We start from the raw sequence: 17,574 nt of genomic DNA, 5'->3' as shown, positions 1-17,574 counted from the left end.
CCCCCGGATGAAAAGTCTGATGACTTAGAAAATCCGCCTCCCAGTTCTCTACACCTGGGATATGGATCGCTGACAGGTGGCAAGAGTGAGTCTCTGCCCAGCGAATTATCTTCGAGACTTCTAACATCGCTAGGGAACTCCTGGTTCCCCCTTGATGGTTGATGTAAGCCACAGTCGTGATGTTGTCCGACTGAAATCTGATGAACCTCAGTGTTGCTAACTGAGGCCAAGCTAGAAGAGCATTGTATATTGCTCTTAACTCCAGAATATTTATTGGTAGGAGTTTCTCCTCCTGAGTCCATGAACCCTGAGCCTTCAGGGAGTTCCAGACTGCACCCCAGCCTAGAAGGCTGGCATCTGTTGTTACAATTGTCCAATCTGGTCTGCGAAAGGTCATACCGTTGGACAGATGGACCCGAGATAACCACCAGAGAAGAGAATCTCTGGTTTCCTGATCCAGATTTAGTAGAGGGGACAAATCTGTGTAATCCCCATTCCACTGACTGAGCATGCATAATTGCAGCGGTCTGAGATGCAGGCGCGCAAATGGCACTATGTCCATCGCCGCTACCATTAAGCCGATTACTTCCATGCACTGAGCCACCGTGGGGCGCGGAATGGAGTGAAGAACACGGCAAGCATTTAGAAGTTTTGATAACCTGGACTCCGTCAGGTAAATTTTCATTTCTATAGAATCTATTAGAGTCCCTAGGAAGGAAACCCTTGTGAGAGGAGATAGAGAACTCTTTTCTTCGTTCAACTTCCACCCATGCGACCTCAGGAATGCCAGAACTATCTCTGTATGAGATTTGGCAATTTGAAAGCTTGACGCCTGTATCAGGATGTAGTCTAGGTAAGGAGCCACCGCTATGCCTCGCGGCCTTAGGACCGCCAGAAGTGAGCCCAGAACCTTTGTAAAAATTCTTGGGGCTGTAGCCAAACCGAATGGAAGAGCTACAAATTGGTAATGCCTGTCTAGAAAGGCAAACCTCAGGAACCGATGATGATTCTTGTGAATCTGAACGTGAAGGTAGGCATCCTTTAAGTCCACTGTGGTCATGTACTGACCCTCTTGGATCATGGGTAAAATGGTTCGAATAGTTTCCATCTTGAATGACGGAACTCTGAGGAATTTGTTTAGGATCTTTAGATCCAAAATTGGTCTGAAGGTTCCATCTTTTTTGGGAACCACAAACAGATTTGAATAAAACCCCTGTCCTTGTTCCGTCAGCGGAACTGGATGGATCACTCCCATTACAAGGAGGTCTTGTACGCAGCTTAGGAATGCCTCTTTCTTTATCTGGTTTGCAGATAATCTTGAAAGGTGAAATCTCCCTTGTGGAGGAGAAGCTTTGAAGTCCAGAAAATATCCCTGAGATATGATCTCCAACGCCCAGGGATCCTGAACATCTTTTGCCCACGCCTGGGCGAAGAGAGAGAGTCTGCCCCCTACTAGATCCGTTGCCGGATAGGGGGCCGTTCCTTCATGCTGTCTTGGAGGCAGCAGCATGCTTTCTGGCCTTCTTGCCCTTGTTCCAGGACTGGTTAGGTTTCCAGGCCTGCTTGGATTGAGCAAAAGTTCCCTCTTGTTTTGAAGCAGAGGAAGTTGATGCTGCACCTGCCTTGAAATTTCGAAAGGCACGAAAATTAGACTGTTTGACCCTTGATTTGGCCCTGTCCTGAGGAAGGGTATGACCCTTACCTCCAGTAATGTCAGCAATAATTTCTTTCAAACCAGGCCCGAATAAGGTCTGCCCCTTGAAAGGAATGTTGAGTAATTTAGACTTTGAAGTCACATCAGCTGACCAGGATTTGAGCCATAGCGCCCTACGCGCCTGGATGGCGAATCCGGAATTCTTAGCCGTTAGTTTAGTCAAATGAACAATGGCATCAGAAACAAATGAGTTAGCTAGCTTAAGAGTTCTAAGCTTGTCAATAATTTCAGTCAATGGAGCTGTATGGATGGCCTCTTCCAGGGTCTCAAACCAGAACGCCGCAGCAGCAGTGACAGGAGCAATGCATGCAAGGGGCTGTAAAATAAAACTTTGTTGAATAAACAATTTTCTTAAGGTAACCCTCTAATTTTTTATCCATTGGATCTGAAAAAGCACAACTATCCTCAACCGGGATAGTGGTACGCTTTGCTAAAGTAGAAACTGCTCCCTCCACCTTAGGGACTGTCTGCCATAAGTCCCGTGTAGTGGCATCTATTGGAAACATTTTTCTAAATATAGGAGGTGGGGAAAAGGACACACCGGGTCTATCCCACTCCTTACTAATAATTTCTGTAAGCCTTTTAGGTATTGGAAAAACATCAGTACTCACCGGCACTGCATAGTATTTATCCAGCCTACACAATTTCTCTGGTACTGCAATTGTGTCACAGTCATTCAGAGCAGCTAATACCTCCCCAAGCAATACACGGAGGTTCTCAAGCTTAAATTTAAAATTAGAAATCTCTGAATCAGGTCTCCCTGATTAAGAGACGTCACCCACAGACTGAAGCTCTCCGTCCTCAGGTTCTGCATATTGTGACGCAGTATCAGACATGGCTCTTACAGCATCTACGCCCTCTGTATCTCGTCTAACTCCAGAGCTATCGCGCTTGCCTCTCAATTCAGGCAATCTGAATAATACCTCTGACAGGGTATTATTCATGATTGCAGCCATGTCCTGCAAAGTAATCGCTATGGGCGTCCCTGATGTACTTGGTGCCATATTAGCAAGCGTTCCTGGAGCGGGAGGCGAAAGGTCCGACACGTGGGGAGAGTTAGTTGGCATAACTTCCCCCTCGACAGACCCCTCTGGTGACAATTCTTTTATAGATAAAGACTGATCTTTACTGTTTAAGGTGAAATCAATATATTTAGTACACATTCTCCTATGGGGCTCCACCATGGCTTTTAAACATAATGAACAAGTATCCTCCGTTTCAGACATGTTTGTACTGACTAGCAATGAGACTAGCAAGCTTGGAAAACACTTTAAAGCAAGTTAACAAGCAATATAAAAAACGTTACTGTGCCTTTAAGAGAAACAAATTGACAAAATTTGAAATAACAGTGAAAAAAGGCAGTTACACTAACTAAATTTTTACAGTGTATATAACAAGTCAGCAGAGCATTGCACCCACTTGCAAATGGATGATTAACCCCTTGATACCAAAAACGGATAATAAATGACAAAAACGTTTTTAAATACAATCACAACAACTGCCACAGTCTACTGTGGTTGTTACCCTCCTCAAACACGACTTTTGAAGCCTTTTGAGCCCTTCAGAGATGTCCTGTATCATGCAGAAGGAAGCCGAGTGTCTCAGTCTGTAATTCTAGCTGCGCAGAAAAGCTCTAAAATAGGCCCCTCCCACTCATATTACAACAGTGGAAAGCCTCAGGAAACTGTTTCTAGGCAAAAATCAAGCCAGCCATGTGGAAAAAACTAGGCCCCAATAAGTTTTGTCCCCAAACATATATAAAAACGATTAACATGCCAGCAAACGTTTTATATTACACTTTTATAAGAGTATGTATCTCTGTTAATAAGCCTGATACCAGTCGCTATCACTGCATTTAAGGCTTAACTTACATTAATCCGGTATCAGCAGCATTTTTCTAGCAAATTCCATCCCTAGAAATATGTTAACTACACATACCTTATTGCAGGAAAACCTGCACGCCATTCCCCCTCTGAAGTTACCTCACTCCTCAGAATATGTGAGAACGGCAGTAGATCTTAGTTACTTCTGCTAAGATCATAGAAATCACAGGCAGATTCTTCTTCTAATGCTGCCTGAGATGAAACAGTACACTCCGGTACCATTTAAAAATAACAAACTTTTGATTGAAGTTAAAAAACTAACTGTAATACACCACTCTCCTCTTACTACGTCCATCTTTGTTGAGAGTTGCAAGAGAATGACTGGATATGGCAGTGAGGGGAGGAGCTATATAGCAGCTCTGCTGTGGGTGATCCTCTTGCAACTTCCTGTTGGGAAGGAGAATATCCCACAAGTAATGGATGATCCGTGGACTGGATACACTTAACAAGAGAAAATAAGATTTGTGATTTCATCATAATAGTCCCCAAAAAAATTCATAATGATTTAATATTAAACCTATAATCAAAAAAGCTTACCAGATGCAACGTCTCTGCTTTCATTTATTTGCACACTCTGACAGCTCTTCGAACATGGTTCTTCTTCTGACTGTATCCTTAATAAATTATTTGGATTAAGAATTACAAACCCTAAAAAAAAAAAAAAAAAAAAAAAAAAAAAAGCTGTAACAAATAGTAAAGGAAGCTGCAAGTATTTTATATTAAAATATTTCTGTTAATTATTTTATTATTTACAGAGATGGAAAATCACTAGTCACAGACTAGTAAGAAAGTGCAGATGAGTAAGAAATTAGTTTGTTTTCTTCTTCTTCTAGAAATTAAAGTAAGTTTCAAATTCATATTAGAGAACTGAAACAAAGAAACAAGCTATACAAGGTGAAAGTATCTTTGAAAGTCAAGGTATTTTATATTTGACCATCTTTTATTAAAGGGACACTGTACCCAAATTTTTTCGTTTGTAATTCAGAAAGAGCATGCAATTTTAATCAACTTTCTAATTTACTCCTATTATCAATTTTTCTTCGTTCTCTTGCTATCATTATTTGAAAAAGAAGGCATCTAAGCTTTTTTTTGGTTTCAGTACTCTGGACAGAACTTTTTTATTGGTGGATGAATTTATCTACCAATCAGCAAGGACAACCCAGGTTGTTCACCAAAAATGGGCCGGCATCTAAACTTACATTCTTGCATTTCAAATAAAGATACCTAGAGAATGAAGAAAATTTGATAATAGGAGTAAATTAGAAAGTTGCTTAAAATTTCATGCTCAATCTGAATTACGAAAGAAATTTTTTGGTTACAGTGTCCCTTGAAATGTAACATAACACATGACACCACAAATAAACATGGACTTAGCTGGAACATACAGTTCTTTGCTATTACATCTATTTCTAGACAATGTTTTAAGTGCCAGTCAACGTTGAAACTAATGTTACACGATTCTGCACTAGGTGCAGAATTATGTAACATTTATCTAGCGACACCTGCTAAAGGATTTAACCCCCCAAACCCGTACTTACCTTATCTTTAATCGCCAGCTTCTTCTGCTCGTCTGGTTTCTTCAACAGCACGTCACAGGCTCGCTGTTGAATCACATTACAATCGTCCATCCCGATGAAATACATGTAGAGCGTTCCTGCACTGGGTAAAGCAGCCGACAGCTTTACCCAGTGTGGGACCACGCTACATGTAGCTCAATAGCACAACCCGACGCACTGTTTAAGAAACCAGACAAGCAGAAGAGGCTGGAGATAAAGGAAAGGTAAGTATGGGTTTGGGGGGTTAAATCTTTTAAATTATTTTTCCTTTAGCAGGTGTCGCTAGATTAATGTTACATAATTCTGCACATACAGGGAGTGCAGAATTATTAGGCAAATTAGTATTTTGACCACATCATCCTCTTTATGCATGTTGTCTTACTCCAAGCTGTATAGGCTCGAAAGCCTACTACCAATTAAGCATATTAGGTGATGTGCATCTCTGTAATGAGAAGGGGTGTGGTCTAATGACATCAACACCCTATATCAGGTGTGCATATTTATTAGGCAACTTCCTTTCCTTTGGCAAAATGGGTCAAAAGAAGGACTTGACAGGCTCAGAAAAGTCAAAAATAGTGAGATATCTTGCAGAGGGATGCAGCACTCTTAAAATTGCAAAGCTTCTGAAGCGCGATCATCGAACAATCAAGCGTTTCATTCAAAATAGTCAACAGGGTCGCAAGAAGCGTGTGGAAAAACCAAGGCGCAAAATAACTGCCCATGAACTGAGAAAAGTCAAGCGTGCAGCTGCCAAGATGCCACTTGCCACCAGTTTGGCCATATTTCAGAGCTGCAACATCACTGGAGTGCCCAAAAGCACAAGGTGTGCAATACTCAGAGACATGGCCAAGGTAAGAAAGGCTGAAAGACGACCACCACTGAACAAGACACACAAGCTGAAACGTCAAGACTGGGCCAAGAAATATCTCAAGACTGATTTTTCTAAGGTTTTATGGACTGATGAAATGAGAGTGAGTCTTGATGGGCCAGATGGATGGGCCCGTGGCTGGATTGGTAAAGGGCAGAGAGCTCCAGTCCGACTCAGACGCAAGCAAGGTGGAGGTGGAGTACTGGTTTGGGCTGGTATCATCAAAGATGAGCTTGTGGGGCCTTTTCGGGTTGGGGATGGAGTCAAGCTCAACTCCCAGTCCTACTGCCAGTTTCTGGAAGACACCTTCTTCAAGCAGTGGTACAGGAAGAAGTCTGCATCCTTCAAGAAAAACATGATTTTCATTCAGGACAATGCTCCATCACATGCGTCCAAGTACTCCACAGCGTGGCTGGCAAGAAAGGGTATAAAAGAAGAAAATCTAATGACATGGCCTCCTTGTTCACCTGATCTGAATCCCATTGAGAACCTGTGGTCCATCATCAAATGTGAGATTTACAAGGAGGGAAAACAGTACACCTCTCTTAACAGTGTCTGGGAGGCTGTGGTTGCTGCTGCACGCAATGTTGAACAGATCAAAACACTGACAGAATCCATGGATGGCAGGCTATTGAGTGTCCTTGCAAAGAAAGGTGGCTATATTGGTCACTGATTTGTTTTTGTTTTGTTTTTGAATGTCAGAAATGTATATTTGTGAATGTTGAGATGTTATATTGGTTTCACTGGTAAAAATAAATAATTGAAATGGGTATATATTTGTCTTTTGTTAAGTTGCCTAATAATTATGCACAGTAATAGTCACCTGCACACACAGATATCCCCCCTAAAATAGCTATAACTAAAAACTACTTCCAAAACTATTCAGCTTTGATATTAATGAGTTTTTTGGGTTCATTGAGAACATGGTTGTTGTTCAATAATAAAATTAATCCTCAAAAATACAACTTGCCTAATAATTCTGCACTCCCTGTAGTGCAGAATTATGTAACAATTTCAATGTTGACTGGCACTTTAAGTTGTCTAAGAATTCAATGTTTCAAACACAGGTTAAAGTTCACAAGCAAATGCTCTACAAATATCAGGTTCACTGCACATTTCTTTGTCCAACCCAAAGCTTGAGGGATATATTGAAATTCAAAGAACAAGGAAAAAATTTAGGACATTTCAGCTCAAAGCTGTGATATACATTGAACGCAATAAAATATTTAAATACTAAACAGCCTTCCACAGGCACCTAGAAGATGAGCAAACATCATAGGTTCTTTATACCCCCCTGCACTATGAAGATCTTTGGGAATTTTTGAAGGTTTCACTTCAGAATGACATTAAATAGAGCTCTAAGGTCCATCAGACACAGATGAAATGACATCAACATGATAACCCAACTTTGTGGCTTTATTCTCCACATATGCCACAAGATATGTTGTAGATGTTTTGTGTATAAAACTCCTGATATGTCCACGTGAGAAAAGTGAATTTTACATATCTTAATTCAAAAGGTACTTTTCTGATTAAATATTCTATAACAAACTGCCATTTTCAAATGTTGAATTATTAAAAAAAAAAAAAAAAAAAAAAAAAAAAAAAAAAATTTTTATACAATTTTGCAATTTACTTGAATTATCCAAATTTGCTCTGTTCTAATGGTATCCTACGTAAACAGGGTCAACAGCAGTAATGTACTACTGTGAGCTAGCTGCTGAGTGGTAACTGCATATATATGCCTCTTGTCATTGACTCACCTGATGGGTTCAGCTAGCTCTTAGTAGTATATTGCTGCTCATTCAACAAAGAGAATGATGCAAATTTGATAATAGAAGTAAATTGGAAAGTTTTTTTAAAACTGTATGCTCTGTCAATCATGAAAGAAAATGTGTGGGTTTCATCTCCCTTTAAAGCCCAATTATAACAATTTTAATTAAAAAAAAAAAAAAAAGTGCATATACAAATTGAAGGGTTTTTTTCATAATGTTTTTTTTATTCTTTGACAAATTAGGTTGATACCAGATCAAGGTAAATGTAGCTCAACTCTTATGGTGATTTTGTAATGATTTGATACAGTCAAGATATGTATTCCAGAGGATTAGCTAATGCACAGTTTCTTTGTGTAGTTTGGCTTAGGTAGAATACCACTTGTATTATTAAGATGAGCCAAACAATGAGCAACCTGAAGCTAAAACTGATTTTCTGTGAACTGCTTAAGCCTAAAAAAATCCTCAAGAGACGATAATTTACATGGCTTATTTGTGAATATATTTCACCTGTGTCTTCCATGGACCAATGGACTAATTCTTCATGTAATTATGAAATAAAATTTCTGCTCTGAAATAAGAACATGTGACTCAAAATGCTACAAATATCTATACACAAAACATTGAACAGGGGGGGGCGGAGCCTGCAGTCGTCCGTGATGGCTGCGTTTCCCTGAGGCTCTCTCCACGGGCTAGAAGAAACCCGCCACAGCCCAAAATATAGACCCCTCCGGACACATATAAAACCGGAGGAGGTACTGGAACACCTACAGAGTCTACACGTTACGCTATAAACAGCTGGACACGCTCATCGCGGCAAATGGAGCTGATCTCAGTAACAGCGATGTGAAAGGCCGCAACCTACAAACCTGGAGTGAGTAAACAGAGCAGAGACCATTACCGCACCTGAATCTCCCAAAGTGCCGGACTCCCCCGGGTAAGGGCACACTTGTGCTACCGCTCTTGGGGCTCAACTATGTAAGAAACTTTCACACACAGCACTACCACGTGGCTGGCCTTTCTGTGACTGCACAATAAGCGCTGAGACCATTCTTAAATTGCAACCACGCTGCAGTGTGCTTTATTATACTTGAATAAAAGGGGCATAAAGTAGCAAAATGCAAAGTGACATATCTTTGATGAATGCTGGTATGGAGCTGCAGTTATAATTAAGTGACTCCTGCATGACACTGGGGCCTAACTGGTGTATACTCACTGAGGGTTACTCCATATTAAGAATGAGACCGTTCCTGCATACAAGCCTGACCCTATGCATCTAATTTTGTTCCATGGGTAAAATGAGAATCCTGTTTTTTATGTAATACTCTCTATCTCCAAATCGCAGTATGTTAAATTCACTTTTGGACTGTTAATCTATCTAGCATTTGTGGAGCAGTGTATCCAACCTATTCAATTGATTACAAGGTGAACTTTTAAAACAAAATTAAAAAAAAAATAATGAAAGAAAATGGCGCATCGTAGAATGTCAAAGACAGACAAGGTGCTGAAATCTGCTGCAACAGTTCAAAGCCCTGCTGGTGTGTTTTTTAAACAATTTGAAAAGAAAAAAAAGTCACAGATCCCTCACTAGTGGAAGGTGACGATGAATCCCTAACTGACACAACTGAATCTCAACCTGAAGACGGCCCAGTCACATTAAAAGCTATGGAAAGTCTGATAACACAAGTAAAAACGTGCATTCGTGAGGGATGCGCTGACTTAAAGCGCGAAATTAATGAACTGGGTTTTAGAGTGGAAACACTGGAAGACGACAGAGAAGAACTCGTCAAAGAAATAAATGACATGTCTCAACAGATCCAGACTCAGCAAAGTACAATCACCATGCTGGAAACTAAAATGGACGACATAGAGAACCGCACGAGGTGCAACAACCTTCGCATACGAGGAGTCCCTGAGACAATAGCTAGAGATGCCATACACCATTTCCTTCAGGAAATCTTCCAAGCACTAGCAATTGCGAATTCATTTGTCATCGAAGAAATCCCCATAGAAAGAGCCCATCGCACTCTACGCCCTAAACGCGGCGAAAATCAACCACCAAGGGATATAGTGGTTTGCTTTCAGAGTTTCAGAGATAAAGAAAAAATCCTCAACTACGCCAGGCAACAACAAAACTTCTCGCATATGGGATCAAAGATCCAGATATTTCAAGATCTATCAACCAGAACCCTACAGCTACGTAGAGAATTTAATACTGTTACAACGCACCTCAGAGCGCAGAAGATCCCCTATAGATGGGGGTTCCCTGTATCACTACAAGTCCTCAAGGATGGTAAGAGACTAGAATGTAAAGATCCAAATGAAGCTGCCTCATTTTACAACCTCCTTGCCATCCCTGCTCCGGAGATTTCTAAAAATACACCCTCACAACAGAAACAGGCCACATTGAGCACCTCTCAAATTCAAAAAAGCACATGGTCTGAAGTGGTGAATAGTCAACCCAAGAAGAAATCTGCACATAAAAGCTCTTCTTCTGACACTTGAACTGACATATCACATCATTCACGTGAGTTTCTCAAACCACTTGGGCCCTATTGTTTTGAACTCTCTAGAATGGGCCAATTACTTCAAGAATGTTCACACGCATCATACACAACTAGTCTGTAAGATTTTAATTAGCCTCTAGTTTGTAAGTTAACATGCATTATGTTCTTAATATGCTAATTGTTTATGACTTGTAACGTTCAGACCCAAGGTTTAGTGTCTAGTTTTCACCCCAAGTTTTTTCTAGACAGGTGTAGCGGATGGGAAACAGGAAATGTTTATGAACTCCTTAGGGAATGCTATCTAATCACTACCACAACGTTCGCATATAATATGGTCAACTAGATTATAAGATATTAATTAAACTCTAGCATGTATGCCAGTATGCATCGAGTTCTCAGTATGGTAACTGTTTATAAAATGTATCCGCTCAGGTTAACTGTTAAGTGTTTCATTTTTATTCATTGTTTGCTTTAAAATGTTTTGCAGATAAGACTATCCTTTTTCCTTTCCTTCTCACCTCCTCATATTTGTTCCATCATATTAACCTCAAGACATGTTGGCGGGCTCTCTCATTCCGTGCTAAGCCCCTACTTCTTTTATCCTCTTGCTCTTTCCCTTCTTTTCACGCTGCTATAACAACCTGATTCTCCACAATCTCACTTCATCTTTCCTCTCTTATTTCCACCTTCCCCTTCCTTTTGTCTTATTTCCCATTGTTACCTCTTCCTCCCCCTTCCTTAGTTTCATCCTGGACACCCTACTCCTAACAGGTACTGTTGACACCTAATTGCAGTGTTTAGTGAACAGCTGCATACACCCCACCCTTACCCCTACCCCTTTTCCCCGACCTCCCAACCATTACACCCTCTCCCCCCATACGAAGAGTGCAGAGACTCCACTAATTAAAATTTAATTCTTCCCCGCCCTACTAACATGCCAGTAAAAACCTCCACTAACTCTTTTACCATAGCTACACAGAACGTCAAGGGCTTTCTCTCAGCAGAGAAACGGTCTATACCTTTCCATGACTTACATAAAAAACAGATTGACATTCTGCTATTGCAGGAGACCCACTTTACCACACTTAAGGAGCCTAAACTATCAACCTTCCTCTATGACCAGCACTTTATGAGCTCTGGTCCTGGCAGGAAAAACGGTGTTTGTATCTCTTTCCGTAGAGGGACCCCCTTCGAGCTTCTCCAGAAATATACAGACTCCGAGGGCAGGGTATTGATAATTGTAGGCTTACTATATGGCAGACCCCTTACAGTGGCCAATATCTATGCCCCCATCCACCCATCCCCCCCCTCCTTCCGTAAAACTATTAATCAGCTAATGGATATTGCTAAAGGACTTAAACTTCCCCATTAACCCAATATTGGATACCTCCACAGGAAAATCGTACCTTAACTACAAAAATATTAAAGCTAATTGGACCGTAATCCAATCTCTCCCTTTATACGACACCTGGCGAATTACACATGCACGAAACAAAGACTTCACCTTTTTCTCACACTCACAAAAAAACATACACAAGACTGGACTACCTATTCTGTGACCAAATGTTGCTAACCTCTTTAGTATACTCCAAAATCAACCACACGACATGGTCCGACCACAGTGCAGTGATTGACTCCTTCACTTGGTCAGCTAAACCCCTTAAACGCCCGACATGGAAACTCAATGATCTCATTTTTTCAGATCCCCAACTGCCAATAGAAATTACAAAAAAAAAACTACAGAATTTTTTTCGATAAACAAACCCAACGATACATCTCACACCAATAACTGGGAAGCATATAAATGCTTCATCAGGGGAGAACTTATTAAATACACTAAAAGACAGCGCTCACAGAGAACAGCTGTTTATAATTCCTTGACAGCCAGACTCACACAAGCAGAAAGGGCTCATAAAACTAATCCTCAATCTTCTCAACACTACGATACTTTACAACAAGCTTGGGAAGACTTGAATAACTACCTTACAAAGTGCGCACACTTACGGTCCTTAAAACAGAAATCCAAATTTTTTGTTGAAAAGAATAAATCGGGTAGAATGCTAGCCAGATCCCTCAAAAAAAAAAAAAAAAAAAAAAAAAAATATATAAAACTTTTATTAAACAGATAAAAAAACCCTCAGGACAAATCTCCTTTGACAGTTCCTCAATAGTGAATAGTTTCACTTCCTACTACACCTCCCTCTATAATTTAGGCTCCCATGACTATGAGACTAAAATTAACCTAATCAACAAGTATCTTGAGACAATCGAACTTCCAACACTTTCAGCAGAAGACATTTCCTCTCTAGACCAACCGTTCCATATCTCTGAAATATTAGCAGCCATTAAATCCCTACCAACGGGGAAAGCCCCAGGTCTTGACGGATTTACACCGAAATTCTACCACTTATTCGGCCCCCTACTCAGCCCCCACCTCCTCGAGCTCTTCCAATCCATAGATAACCAAGGCACATTCAACAAAAATCTGTTGGAGGCAGGGATCACAGTTATCCCCAAACCCGGTAAATCCCCAGACCAAGTGAAACATTACAGACCCATATCTCTCATAAACTTGGACATTAAGTTATATGCCAAGGTCTTGGCTAAGCGCCTCAATAAATATCTCCCGAACCTGGTCCATACAGACCAGGTCGGTTTTATACCAGGGAGGGAAGCTAAGGACAATTCTATATGTGTTCTCAAATCACTACATACAGCCCACACCAATAATACCTCAATGATTGTGCTTTCTACAGATGCTGAGAAGGCTTTCGACAGGGTCGACTGGGACTTTCTTTGGTCGGCCCTGTCGAAATTTGGCTTTTCCGAGGTTTTTATAAAAAGAATCAAAGCCTTATACACCAATCCTACGGCAACAGTAAGAGCAAATGACACCACATCTCATAGCTTCCACATACACAACAGCACACGTCAGGGATGCCCCTTATCCCCTCTCCTATTTGCCCTCACAGTTGAGCCCCTAGCTGCCCATATTAGGAATAACATCAATATTATAGGATTAGATTTTGACTCTATTCACCAAAAATGTCTGCTTTATGCGGACGATATCTTCACTTTACGTACTCCAACTATCTCAGTAACTCACCTCCTGACGGAATTTGAGACCTTTAAGGCAGTGTCTAATTTCTCAATTAACATGGATAAATCGGTTCTCCTGCCAATAAATCTCTCTGCAGAGGAACTTACTTTCTTCTCTCACCACACTAATTTCCTGATAGACAACTCTTTAAAATATCTCGGTATTATAATCTCCTCCTCCATCCCAGCTCTCTTTGAACTCAATTATGAGGCCCTTTCAAAAGAAATTCATACATTACTCAACAACTGGCACAGACAGAACCACCTATCTTGGCTTGGCCGGGTGAACGCGATATCAATGACCATACTTCCTAAATATCTATACTTGTTCCAGGTCCTCCCTTTAGACTTATCGCCTAAATACCTAGCCTTACAGCAGAAATTAATTGAATATTTTGTGTGGTCACATCAACGACTGAGAGTTGCAAAACAGAATCTATACCTTAGTAAAGAGAGAGGAGGCCTGGGGATCCCCAACCTTACAGCCTATTACAAAGCGGCTCATATGGCCCGAGTAGTAGCCTGGAACCACTCTTCCCCCGCCAAACCATGGGTCCAGATAGAAGCTTCACTTTTACCAGAACATAATTTAGCCGAAATTTGCTGGATAACAGAGAAACACAGACCGATACAACGCCAGCCCAACTATTACATCACATCAACCCTTAGGGTCTGGGATAAGACCATAAAAACTACCCCAAACAACTTCCGTGCCGTCTCCCCTCTGACCCCCCTACTCAATAATACCACGTTCATTACTCCAGACCTCAGTTCACATCTCCTGACTCAACATGCTCAACATGCTCACACCCCGGTATATCGACTTTTCCACAACGGACACTTTCGATCACAGACAGACTTGAACTCTGAATTCAGCCCTCCTTTTCACAAATGGTTCTCCTATTTTCAGATCAGACATGCCATACTAACCTCCCCCCATAAGTCAATTCTAACAAGCCCTCTAACACCATTCGAGGTATTATGTACAACCCCCTCCCTCCAGAAATCTCATATATCCCTGGTTCACAGGATTTTACAGAACACCTCCCCTATAATCCTGCCATCGTACATGACAAAATGGGAGAGGGAACTTACGGTGACTTTTACTCAAAAACAACTCCTGAATATATTCATATCGACAAAAAAAATCATCTATATCACCAGTATTAACTGAACTCAATTATAAAATTCTAATGAGCTGGTACCTATCCCCCGCCAGGCTTCATAACATTTTCCCAGGGGCTTCGTCCCTTTGCTGGCGACACTGCGAAGAGAGTGGATCCCTTGCCCATGTTTTCTGGCACTGTCCCCTACTTAAACACTATTGGCACACAATAAATACACATATCAATCACACCCTTGGCTCAAATATTACCTTAAACCCTACCTTGGTTCTGCTCAATGACCTACCAAATCTTAACTGCCAATACCGAAAGAAACTATTGCAATGCATGCTAAATTGCGCCAAACGCCTGATCCCTAGGTTCTGGAAGAAGACACAGGTCCCCACTCCACAAATGTGGATACGTGAAGTTAACCATATCCTCTCACTTGAGAAAATACATTACAGCTTTCAAGGTAAGGCTGATGATATCTCTGATATAATATTTATATGGGAGCAGGCGGATCTGAAGGAACCCTCGGTCTCCCCATCCACCTAAGAAGGTACTCATACAGCCTTACGCGATACAGCCTCTAGCACTCTCCGTTGGGCCCTAATCCAAACCTCCCTTCCCTCCCTACTCTATTCATTCCTCTTCCCCCTTACCACCGCTCTTGTTCACACTTCTTTATGGACAGTCAGGGAATCCGACTGTATTGAAAGTACCCTGTTTACCTTATAAATAGAAATGTGTATATCAGATGGGTAACCTCTCACTGTTTCTGTATTTATGGACTCCACTCAAATCATAAGACTTTTGAACGACAATCTAGCCCCCCGATAGAAAGGGTTGTGTTATCCATGGAGTCTCTTTATTGTTATTATTGTTAATTCTGTTATCAATGTCATGATATTCACCTGATATTGAATTCTTATTTGTAAATTGTGAAAATTAATAAAAAAGATTTAAAACAAAAAAAAAAAAAAAAACATTGCCCAATGTAAATATGTAGCTGGCGGCTCTATTTTTTAACTGGCTCCTAAGTTTAAAATATATCCGGCTCTCATTAACCAATAAAAAAAAAAAAAAAAAAAACACACACACACCACCATAGCAAGCCAAGGTTAAGGGCACTTTTAAATAGCATATAATTTAACACATTTAATAAACAAAAGGAAAAATATGACAATATCTAGTATAGAATGCAAAACAAAAATCTGAGCTACACTAATACACGACGCATCAAATAAGAAATAAAAAAAAAAAAAAAGTGTCATTTGTAAATAAATGCATTTTTTTTTACCTATTTGTTATAGCTTTCAGTGGGGGGGGGGGGGGTTAAGAGAACAGACTAGAGTTTACATTTTTGAGCCAGGAATTTTCGTCTATTGGTCACAAATATACCAAATAAAGTCATATATCTAAGGAATAAAATGCACTTTAAAATCTGTGCATTTTAGACTAAAATATTAATGAAGATACTACAATGAGATGCAAATCAATACCAAAAGTTAAGCAATTTCTAAAATAAAAAAAAAGCAACACTATTTTGGTTTACTATACCTAGTGATATCAAGATTCCATGGATTTCTTTTATCACACCAGTGTAAAGATCTCTCTGCCATTCTTCTAAATTTTGCCATTCCTTCTCAGAAAAATAAACTGCTACATCTCTGAATATTACCTAAACAAACACAAATTGTAAGAATGTTAATATGATTTAAAAGGACAAAATTCATACTAGTTTACATCAAAATATAAAGCAATTTCAATTCAAGTTTTTGATTAACAAATTGAGGAAGAAACAGATCCTTTATTAAAATGTTGCGACTATACATTTGTAATGGAAAAATAGCACTATGGTTTACTAGGTCAAAGGGGGGTGGGGAGGAGATACATGCTCACTCTATAATATATTTAGGGGGGGATCCCAAATTCTTACTCATCCACGCCTATTTTCTACAATCCAGAAATATTGGAAATTTCAGTGTGTTTAGAGCTGTCATTTTGTTAACAATATTTGAGGTGCGTGATTTGAGGAATTCAAGCATACATTTTTTGAAAAGCCTCTGACGTTTATCAGGAATTAACACCTGCTGTGATCTCAGCAATCACAATATAGAAAACAGCATGGGTCAGAGAAGAAAAAAAATCTTGTCAAATTGTTGTAGGTGGATGCTATTTGCTGTTAAAAAATCCTGATATTTACATAATAGAATATATTCTTACCCTTCAGATAGTGGTTTATATCACTAAAGTGAAGAACAACTATTTATTATTTTAACAAATCAGTATATTTTTTTAGCTCGCCTACCCAGGGACCATATTTTATTGGCTCCATTTACCAAGCAGCAATTGCTACTTTGGAGGCTCGTTGTTTCAGGTGAGCCAGAAACTTTAAAGGGACACTGAACCCAATTTTTTTCTTTTGTGATTCAGATAGAGCATGCAATTTTAAGCAACTTTCTAATTTACTCCTATTATCAATTTTCCTTTGCTCTCTTGCTTTCTTTATTTGAAAAAGAAGGCATCCAAGCTATTTTTTGGTTCAGTCCATGGAAAGCACTTGTTTATTGGTGGGTGAATTTATCCACCAATCAGCAAGAACCACCCAGGTTGTTCCCCCAAATGGGCAGGCATCTAAACTTACATTCTTGCATTTCAAATAAACATACCAAGAGAATGAAGACAATTTGATAATAGTAAATTAGAAAGCTGCTTAACGTTGCATGCTCTGAAACACAAGAAAAAAAATGTGAGTTCAGTGTCCCTTTAAGAAGCTGTAATCTTAAAACTGCTGCTCCTTAAACTGTCCACTAGAGGCCGTCAGCAAGTAGCATTGCACAGTGTGTGCTGTCCACTCGCACTGAGGTCCAATGTACATGATTCGCTACCCAAGCAATAGTAAATGGAGCCCTATGAGAACTTTGAGTTCATTCTGCACCAACTTATTTTACATACCAGCCTTATCCACAGAAAATGTTTTAAGTCAGGTGGCATTATGAAGTAGCTGAATGGGGCAGTGTAATACTTTGCAAAATTATCTGTTACTAGTTAAGCTACCCAAAGCAC

The 17,574-nt window shown here is 40.1% G+C and overlaps 1 protein-coding gene across 1 annotated transcript in view; it reads right to left on the bottom strand.

Annotated features, from left to right (window-relative positions):
• LOC128638873 (zinc finger protein 436) overlaps positions 1–17,574 on the bottom strand; it is a 207,833-nt gene that overhangs the window by 184,284 nt on the left and 5,975 nt on the right. The window contains exons 4-5 of the mRNA XM_053691001.1: positions 16,066–16,186; positions 4,135–4,245 (exon numbers count right to left, since the gene is read on the bottom strand). Coding sequence (XP_053546976.1) covers positions 4,135–4,245; positions 16,066–16,186 — 232 coding nt within the window. The remainder of the gene's footprint in view (positions 1–4,134; positions 4,246–16,065; positions 16,187–17,574) is intronic.

Source organism: Bombina bombina, chromosome 8 (genome assembly GCF_027579735.1).
Source record: "Bombina bombina isolate aBomBom1 chromosome 8, aBomBom1.pri, whole genome shotgun sequence".
NCBI lineage: Eukaryota > Metazoa > Chordata > Amphibia > Anura > Bombinatoridae > Bombina > Bombina bombina.
This window is presented reverse-complemented; position numbering and strand designations above follow the sequence as displayed.